The sequence below is a fragment of the Saccostrea echinata genome, unplaced genomic scaffold (genome assembly GCF_033153115.1).
Source record: "Saccostrea echinata isolate AGI-Se365-2 ecotype Australia unplaced genomic scaffold, CSIRO_AGI_Sech_v1 ptg000001l, whole genome shotgun sequence".
Classification (NCBI taxonomy): domain Eukaryota; kingdom Metazoa; phylum Mollusca; class Bivalvia; order Ostreida; family Ostreidae; genus Saccostrea; species Saccostrea echinata.
This window is the reverse complement of record NW_026889750.1, coordinates 416,002-425,763: the sequence shown is the minus strand read 5'-3', so window position 1 is coordinate 425,763 and position 9,762 is coordinate 416,002. Positions and strand designations below refer to the sequence as shown.

At 35.5% G+C, this 9,762-nt stretch overlaps 1 protein-coding gene and 1 pseudogene across 1 annotated transcript; both read right to left on the bottom strand.

Annotated features, from left to right (window-relative positions):
* Positions 1-1,387: 1,387 nt before the first annotated feature.
* Positions 1,388-2,446, bottom strand: LOC133180748 (putative nuclease HARBI1; annotated as a pseudogene).
* A 5,211-nt stretch (positions 2,447-7,657) lies between these two features.
* Positions 7,658-8,942, bottom strand: LOC133181595 (uncharacterized). Its single transcript, XM_061316132.1, has 2 exons — positions 8,912-8,942; positions 7,658-8,808 (listed from the first exon to the last, which is right to left on the bottom strand). The coding sequence occupies exons 1-2, from the start codon at positions 8,940-8,942 to the stop codon at positions 7,658-7,660; spliced, it is 1,182 nt and encodes a 393-aa protein (XP_061172116.1).
* Between the last annotated feature and the right edge of the window lie 820 nt (positions 8,943-9,762).

Sequence of the window (9,762 nt, the reverse complement as noted above, 5' to 3'; positions counted from 1 at the left end):
TGATGACCCCCGGGGATAAGGTCGTGCCACAATGCAGGATCAAAAATTTTACATAAGAACATATAGGAAAAATATTTCTTCTCAAAAACAGAAAAGCTATGTTTAGTCATATTGATATGGAAGCATCCTCAGGTAGTGTAGATTCAAGTTTGTTCAAATGATGACCCCTGGGATAGGGAGGAGCCACAATGGGGGATCAAATTTTTACAAAGGAATATATGTGAGATTTTTTTTTAAATTTCTCAAGTACAACAAAGCCATTTGTTATATTGACATGGAAGCATCATCAGGTAGTTTAAAATTCAAGCCCCCCCCCCCCCAAGTAATCTTTTCAATACTGAACTGATTTGTGCTTTTGCCAAGCCAATGTGCTCAGGTGAGCGATGTGGCCCATGGGCCTCTTGTTTTATCGACTTGGGTCAGTCGTGGCCGAGATTCAAACTCACGACCTCCCGATCACGGAGCAAGCGCTCTACCGACTGAGCTACCGTGATTGATTGATTGTATGTTGTTTTACGTCCCATTCGAGAATTTTTCACTCATATAGAGACGTCACCATATACCGGTGAAGGGCTTCAAATTTTGACCTTTACTCGGCACTCAGGGCCATCGAGCAGTGAGGGATCTTTATCGTGCCAAAGCCTGCCGTGACACGGGGCCTCGGTTTTTAAGGTCTCATCCGAAGGACCCGCAACTTTCACTTCAAAGTGCCGAGCGCATGGCGAAGGAACAGTTGCTACCCATTTTTTATCGACTTAGGTCAGTCGCGGCCGAGATTCGAACTCACGACCTCCCGATCACGGAGAGAGCGCTCTACCGACTGAGCTACCGTGAACAGTTTGAATATCAAGGAAAAACATGGTTTGATGTTCAATAATTCACTGAAATGTCATTGATGTTACTACATGTTCAACGTATGTAGTCTAAGGTTTTCTTATTAGCTCCCCTGTTTATAGATATTCTAATGCCAAAGCTCCAGTGCTTGTTTAAATTGCTGTTAATTATTCATTACATGTAGAAGTTTGTTTAATTAACTATACAGTATGCAATATTATAGGACTTTACATGTACTTCAACATGAGTATAAAATTCATGCAGCTTTGACTTAGGTACATGTACACATATTGTACAGACTTTCTGTGATATTGTTTTAACTGGCAACAAGAGCACTTATATATTCATTGCTTTAAAAAATGTTATTGTTAAAAAAACATAACAATATTAAAAGTTGTTACTATTCTTTACATTTGTCTTTTTTTCTATTCAGATCACAGGTTGAAATTGATAAAAGAGTTAAGTAATTTTCAAAAATTTGAAATAACTATGTCTATGGAAATAGATGCATGATTTATCATGCCATTTAATACTTCATTTTGATGTATAATATTTAAAAGCGATGCAGAATTCTTTGTCTCAAAGCAAACCCGTCATTATCATTTCGATTGTAAAGATCATGGTTATGGTACACAGGCATAGCGTTGTTTCCTGCTTGCAGGGGTACCCTCTCACTAATGGCCTTGTTCTGAAACCTAAAGCAGCATTCTATGATTTTGATGCATTTCTCTGTGCTGGATTGCTGGCTACCTCCTGTTTTGTGCAGGCATCTATATGAAAAAAAATCTTTATTCATGTTAACATGCAACTAGTGATGCAGTTTATTGTGAAATATGTGCAGCATTTCTCATATAGGAACACATAATTTCAATATAGTATGGTTCTTCAGTCTGTCCTAATTTTTTAGCAAATTATCTGAAAATTGTAAAATAGATGTGCAATATGCTCTTGAGTACCCCAAAAGCTCTCTCAACAGTATTCCTTGTAGAGCAATTGAGAAATTGTAACGCTGCTCCTGCTGGTTTGAAGGCTGGGCAAATGGCTTCAGCAACCATTTCTTCAGTGAGTAGCCAGAATCACCCAGGAGCTATCCATTCACTCCTCCCATGATTTGTGGTAAAAAGGAAAAAAGCAAGAATGAAGGCGTCATGGGTTGATCCCGCCATCTTACCACAATGTTCGTAAAACTAAATAAGACAAACGTTTCCTTTGTTATTTATTTTCAATTCATAGATTAGAACAGTATATTTATAAGTTCTACATGTATACTGGACTTGGTATAGTCTTCAGTAAATCATGTACATCTAATTCATTCTTGATTTGAAGCAATAAATTAGTAAGCTTGTGGACAGTTGTATACATGTACCTGAGATTAGCGACTACCACAGCCTGTATATTTATGGCATAAAACCCTTTTCGGCAAATGAAACTTGGTTCTTCTTCACCTGCCATACCTTGGATGGGGACAAGTGTACCGTCTATTGCTCCAACAACATTTGGAAAGCGCTGTATGCTATAGAACTCGTCCTTCACTTTCTTTAGATCTTGTTGGGATGTTGGAAACTATATGTTGTCAAGACAGAGACAAATGGCAGAGCAGACACTATGAATAATTGAAAATTCCATGCATGTCTGCGACCTCAGAGAGATAATCCCCCTTTGCCAGAAATCGCAAAGTTGCCAAGACCTGCAGGAAATTTATTTTTCATTAGTAATTGTTTTCTTTACTCGGCTTTAATGATTGTTTATTCTCAATCTAAACATTAATTGGAACTTACTGAACACTTATAAAATTACAGCATAACTATATTTTATAATCAGATATTAATGGTTGTATACTTTTAGAGTTATTTATGATCAAATTGCATGCAATTCATTAAATATGAGCGTTTGAAGTTCGAAAAATTTAGTTCTGAACAAGAATTATTAACTTTTTTTTCAATGTCATGTAGATGGAATTTGATTATTTACCCTCACAATTTAGATGCTAATTAATGGGAAATGTTATTAAAGAAAGTTGACATCTCGTTTTACATGTTAGAATTTACTGAATAATTACTTTGCATTTGGGGGGATTTTAACTTAATGAGGATTTTTCTCTTTAATCACAGGGTTCCATCCTCAATGGTTAAAAATTATATGTTAAGACAGAATATTTTAAACAACAAATATTCTGTATTAGTTGCTAGCATTGCATTATGATCCCAAAACTTGAACGAAATCATGGGGTGGGGAGGGGAGGCAAAATTAGTTGCAGTACGAAATGATTGACAACCGTTAGCTCTTCTCTTTCATGAGTTCAAGAAAGTTGCAAGATGTGAAAAACTTACTTGTACAAGTGCAGGAATAGCATGGGATCTAGAAGTTGGATGTTGTACCCTTTCTCTGATTAAGTCTGGAAGTCCAATTATCGTCCGACTAGGAAAACGATACTTCGCTATTAACTCGGTGTCTGTGAAATTGTCGATAGGGTTTTCTCTGTCCCGGAAAACTCTCTCTCTTCGCAAAGCTCTCTCGTTCTCAAACAACAACAAAAACGCAGCCATATTTGTTTATTTATTTCTATCTTACGACAAATATTTTACACTTACGATAGATATTTTAGACTTAAGAGAGGGTAGAGGCTGTCGTAAAGTTACGACAGATTTTACACTTAAGAATCTCGTAAGAATTTCTGTGAAAAGGGACAAAATCGTAAGATTTCTCTTACGATAGAAATTAATCGTAAGATTTTTTGTGAAAAGACTCATTGACTATTTGAAGTTAAAGCCTAAAAAACAATCTGGGTGTAACAGTATGCAGCTTACTAAACGTATTGTTTACTGCTTCTTCTGTGACCTTTCTATGATCCACGCGCCTTGGGTCAAAAGTTGTTTTCATCTGGGAAATGATAGATTTCTGACCTTGATCTTCTATAGCATCGATCCTGTTGTCTTTCCTAATATTCATGTCAGTGACCTTGGATTGTTGGACATTACGTTTTGTAGATGCATTCCAGTTGCATGGTAGAGATGCGCAAGATGAATTAGTAAAACCCATTGTATTAGCATACTCTACCTCTATTACACGATTACAGGTTTCTGCCGTACCTACTATACAGCAACACCAACTTGTTAAAATTTGTTCCTCTTGGGAATAAAATGCTATCCAGACTTCTCTTGGATCATTATTTACACTTTGTGAAGGAGTAACTATTGATCGAAGAATTTTGATATTTTGAAAGTTGTATGTAAAGATTTCATCTGATGCTGATTTTTATGGTTTAAAAAAAAAATCTCTGATATTTTTGTTGATAAAAATGGAATATGCTTTTAAAAAACAAAGTTTAAAAATTTCCCTTGCTCACTGATACTGGTTGTAAATGACATTAATACAATAACATTGTAACAAATTAAATTATAAACAAAGTCATTTTGACTGTCTTTATTAAGTTCAGTCTGGAAAGAAATGAAGTAACAAACAGATGTAAATTTGAAATAAAAATTGTTTGCAATCATCTGCTAGAATCACAGGCCTTTGAATCGCTTACATCCGACTTTAAAAAAATCGGGGTGTATAAAAAAGATAAAGGTATGGAACTCCTTACATAGGGTACCCACTTTCGCTTATAAAATTCTTCTTTAAATCGAATGCTCTAAAGTTTTACTTTCTATTCAAATCTATTCATATATAACCAATCTACATTACTATCAAAGTTTATTCCGAAATTCCATGTACTTCCTGAGATATGGTGAAATTAATACCAAAATTGACCTACTTTTTTTCACTCGACATTAGCTTGGGCCCTGGTTATTCACAAGTGTACTCCGTTCTATGACCTATTTCATGGGCGCCGCCATATTTTCATCACGTGACCAGTCGTCCATCGAGGTGCTGATAACGCTGTAAACAAATGCACGCTTTGACTGCCGAGTCATCCTGTATAACGGTGTTTTCCAATCTTTATTAATAGTAGACATGAGTGAAACAAAAGTATACGAAGTTAAATAGTTCTTTAGAGTTTGTGTTATTCATTTGCGTTTATAATTAATGGCTGTGTTAAGAATGGTGTTTTAAAACGTATTCTATGTTGAACCAGCTCCCACTTCTCTGTAACGTTAGCTGAGCGTAGTGTTGTGTACTTATAATTAACCCGTGCCGATAAATGATTAATATACAGTTCAAAATATGATAACTGTAACTGAATATTACCGAATCCCACGAATGCACGATAAATATATCCCAACAGCCCAATTACCCTTGGTCCTGATCCTACTTCTGACTATGGAACCTTTTGAGTTGTTCAGCAATTAAGTGAGCAGCTGAAATGACGATATGGATATGTCCCCATCTCTGATATTTTCTTACCTTTGATCTACATGTAATATGCAAGTGGTTTGCTGACCCCTGCCAGAGACGCTCCCTATGTACATGTAAATTCTGTAAATGACAAATGATAAGTACATACAAGCATAAATAGGTCTACCTCTCTATACTATTTATAGTGTAGAGGGGTAGACCTATATATATACTTATCATTCGTCATTTACAGAATTACTTTGGGAGCTACCCCCCCCCCCCTCTTCCGACAATGTTATTATTCCCTTTGGTCCTATATTTAATGCATACCCTGGTTATTAATTTTTGTAAATAGCATAATATACTGTTTACATATCATACAGCCAAATAGTTCATTTCATTGCATAAACACATTGTAATAACATTTTGCTAAGACATGGAGATCTTACAAGTAGATGTAATATGCAATATGAAGCTTGATAAATTGATACTGAAGTGTGGTGGTCTGGATCTTTTTTTTCTTTTGGTTATAATTTTCTTGTTTTTTTTTTTTTTTACCATTATGATCAAGAATGCCAAGAAAAACCTTCAAATTCTTATGTAATGCCACATGCAGCTTCATGTTCAAGTATATGATTGTAACATTTAAATTGACATTTTTGGCTTTTACAACAAAAATACATCAAGTTCTGCTTTTATTATGTTTACAGCAGAAATTCCTTGGCTGTCTTATTTTTTTTTAATTCAAATTTGATTTTCATCTTTTCATTTTGAATTATGCTAAATTCTGTAAAACAAATAAATCAGAAAATTCAAATTGAAGAAATCTTAATGTTTCAGATCCACCACAATCTTCAGACCCAGGCTGGAGAACAAATGACTTAACAAATTGGCCCCATCTTATGTATGAAGATTTGGTTGATTATTTAATTAACTCAAAGGCCTATGATGGGAAACAAATGAAGTCATTTAGGGCACTGTGGGGCCAGAATTATGTTAACTCAAAGTGGTTGGGAGATGTGCACAGTATAACTGTTGGGCAAAATATGTTTTTGAAAGCAAACGTCTCTCCTTCCCAGCCAGGGACTACACGCCAAGAATATTCTGCCTGGATTTTGGTAGTCCGTGAGGATAACAATTATAGTATAGCAAATGCAAGCTGTACATGCCCAGCAGGTTTGGGCAGGTCATGCAGCCACATTTCAGCTATTGCATATGCAGTTGTAATGGCATGGAGCCAAGGTTTTGCTGGGAAGTCAGTGACGGAAATGCCAGTGTCTTGGGGTAAAGGGGCCAATGCAGCCACCAACGACCATCAAGTTTCTTTAAAAGAACTTGATTTTCAACGACCATCTCAGCATAAGCCCCTAAATCATAATGATGTGATTGAACGTTCAAAGCCTCAAAAAGAATTTAGGTTTAGGAAAGTAGATTCCCATGGGGAATTGATAGAATTTACAAAGAATTCTTCTTTGTCAAGCTTATTTAAATGCTATGGAACCATTGTTAATAAAACCATTAATTCAAAGCCTTTCCAACAAGTTACAGACTACATGTTTGACACAAATGATGTGCAGCATGGCAATCATGACATATATTTTTCAAAGCCAGTCAGTATCTCTGATATTCAATGTGATGTATGTAGAAAATTTTACATGAAATTTGTACATTTTTCTGATAATCAGATTGATGAAATTTGTAAACAAACAAAAGAGCAGAATTCTGAGTTATGGTTAGATAGCAGAAAAGTTAGAATTTCTGCATCATGTGTTAACAAAGTGCCTAAAGCAAGCAAAGCAAATCCTGAAATATTTATTTCTAATCATTTGTATCCAAGATTCAAAGGTAACATTGCAACAATTCATGGTAAAACATCAGAACCTATTGCAAGGGAATCATTCGCAAATACATTTGATGTACATATTCAAAAGTGTGGCACTGTTATCAATAAAACTGAACCTTTCCTTTCTGCTAGTCCAGATGGCATCGTGGATGATGAAACCCTTTTGGAAATAAAGTGTCCACTGAAATTACTACCTGAGCTCTTAACAAGTAAAAGCTACGATATCATACAAGAGAATGATATTTTCACTATCAATAAAACAGGGAGAAATGGATACTATACTCAAATTCAAATGCAGCTTCACTGTACAAAGAAATCATTATGCAAATATTATACATGGTTTTCAAAAAGTGGTGAATCAGTGTGCATTAATGTTCAATATGACAGCAATTTTGTTGAAAATATTTTGCCAAGAATTAGGGCATTTTATTTCAAAAAATTACTTATCAGAATTGTAGATGATTTTGCACAAGGGAGACTTTCCTTCAGTGAAAGTTATGAAAAGTTATGCAAACTGTAAACAACATGTACCAGTGTCATGACTATGCAAAATAAAAGAGAAAAAATTCCTATTTTGTCTTATTTCAAACATTATGGCCTGTTCTTCCAAAACAGGAAATTTTATCAATATTATATTTAACACATGGAAATGTAACAAGTTCAATGCTAAACATTGGAATTATGGTACACATAAACTTTACCTCATTCTTTAATGAGCTGGGGTCTCAAATTGCAAAGAGCACCAACAACTTTAACTATTTTGTTCATTTTCTTGACAGATTTAATAGAAATTGTGCTATTAAGAATTCTGTAGGTTTTCATTCGTCTAATTGCACGCTCGACATGAATTCTAACTGAAGCAATTCTGCGAGACTCGATAACCTCTTTCTCAGTTAACTGTTTTCTACCTCTTAAAAATGAGGGGATATTCAAATTAACACGAAGAGCAAACAATTCTTCACCAATTGTAAATCCCCTATCTGCCATCACTTCATCATTTGGCTGCAAGTAATTGTAGAACCCTGACTTTCTGGTGATAAATTTATCACTAGCTCTGCCACCATAACATTTTGATAGAAACATAATATAACCATTTGGTGCTATGCATACTAGAAATTTCAGAGTGTTGTGTGATTTGTAATTGCTATAGGTGGCAGTTCTTGCTTTTAATGACGGTGGTCTTTGAAGGTACACTTCTGTGCAATCTATAATGCAGGTGGTCTTAGGGTATGTTTCTCTAAATGACTTAGGCATAGATCTCTGAATTGTTTCTTTTGGCAGCCACAATATAAGATCTTTCAAATGAGTAGACAAAAGATTTATCCAGGATTGGAAGATTTTGCTAGCAAGCTGATATGAAATCCCAAACCTTTTACCTAAATCTTGAAATTGTAGTCCAAGACGTAGCCTTACTAACGTCAATAAAACTTGCTCTTTAATGGGAAGTGAATATGGTAAGTGTTCACCATGTACCTTCATCAATTCAACCAATGCAGAGAGGACAGTGAGCGATAATCCTGTATAAAATACAGAATCTTTTTCTGTGCAGATCTGAAATGCTGAAAGCTCACGACAAGTTTGAGTACCTACACTTTTTACTGAAAATGTGAAATTGTAACTGTGATCATGCAAAGCATCCATAGTCTGTGTTTCTACATTTGATTGAGATTTGTAGGTGACACAGGACTCTCCCTGTTGATGGACTATCACAGGTTGTGTCTGAGTAGAGGCTGAGGTACTCATGGTATGAACTGGTGCATCTAAAAGCGGAACTTCTACTCCACTGCTCCCTGCAGCAGATCCAAAACTTTCCTCTTCATCTTGAGATTCATATGTGTTTTCTTTGCCAGTATCTGATGCATGTCTCACTATTTTTCTTCTGCCATGTTTTACCTGTTTAAATGCATAAATTTACAACCCTGCACATGTATGAAAATTTATTGAAAAATCACATACCTTTAAATACTCCAGTGGTGGCCAGCACCATCTTGAAAAATTGTACATTGGAATGCAATGTCATCCAGTCATTGTTCCGGCCAGCAGACAATCACTGGTGATGAGTGAATGACCATCCAAAACAGTTGTTTGTAATTGCAAACTGTATATTCAATAGCAGTTTGACAAATACCGAACTATTCTATTATGATCATGATCAAAATTATGTGCTCTCTAATTATATCTGTAAATAAACATTGACAATGATATTAAAGAGGAAATCTATAAAATTTATAACAATATGCATGCACCTCTTTGTCGTATCCTAGAAAAAGCTGGGGGTCAGGGTTCAGCACTGTTGGGCAACCATCAATGAAATGTACCGAGCACACCTGTAAACATTATATACATGTACGCATTCAGTTTACAGCGTTATATATGTACCAAATATGACAGAAAGCCCGGTCAGCTTGACCGATTTACTAATATATTTGCCAGCTGTTTACAACAATTACTTCGTTTTAAACGTGCAAATGTTTAATTTCTTGTGTAGAATTAATTATATTACTTTTAATACATTATGTTTAAACTACTCTACTTGATCTTTTTTCCCTGGAGTGTACTTCTTCCTATTTATGGCCTTGAGCCATCGCATCTTTGCCTCCTCTTTGCTGGGAATACAAAACATTTTGAATGGAGCCATGCATGGACAATCGTCGTGCTTTATCCCATGTTCGGGGCACACTTCTACCTTCCAGAAATATATATTTTTTTGGTTGTTATTACAACCAATTACTACACAATGCCGTCCACCCCCTTTCTCATACGGCATGTTGTTCCAAGTTGGATCAGCACCGTAATGGCTGCCGCTT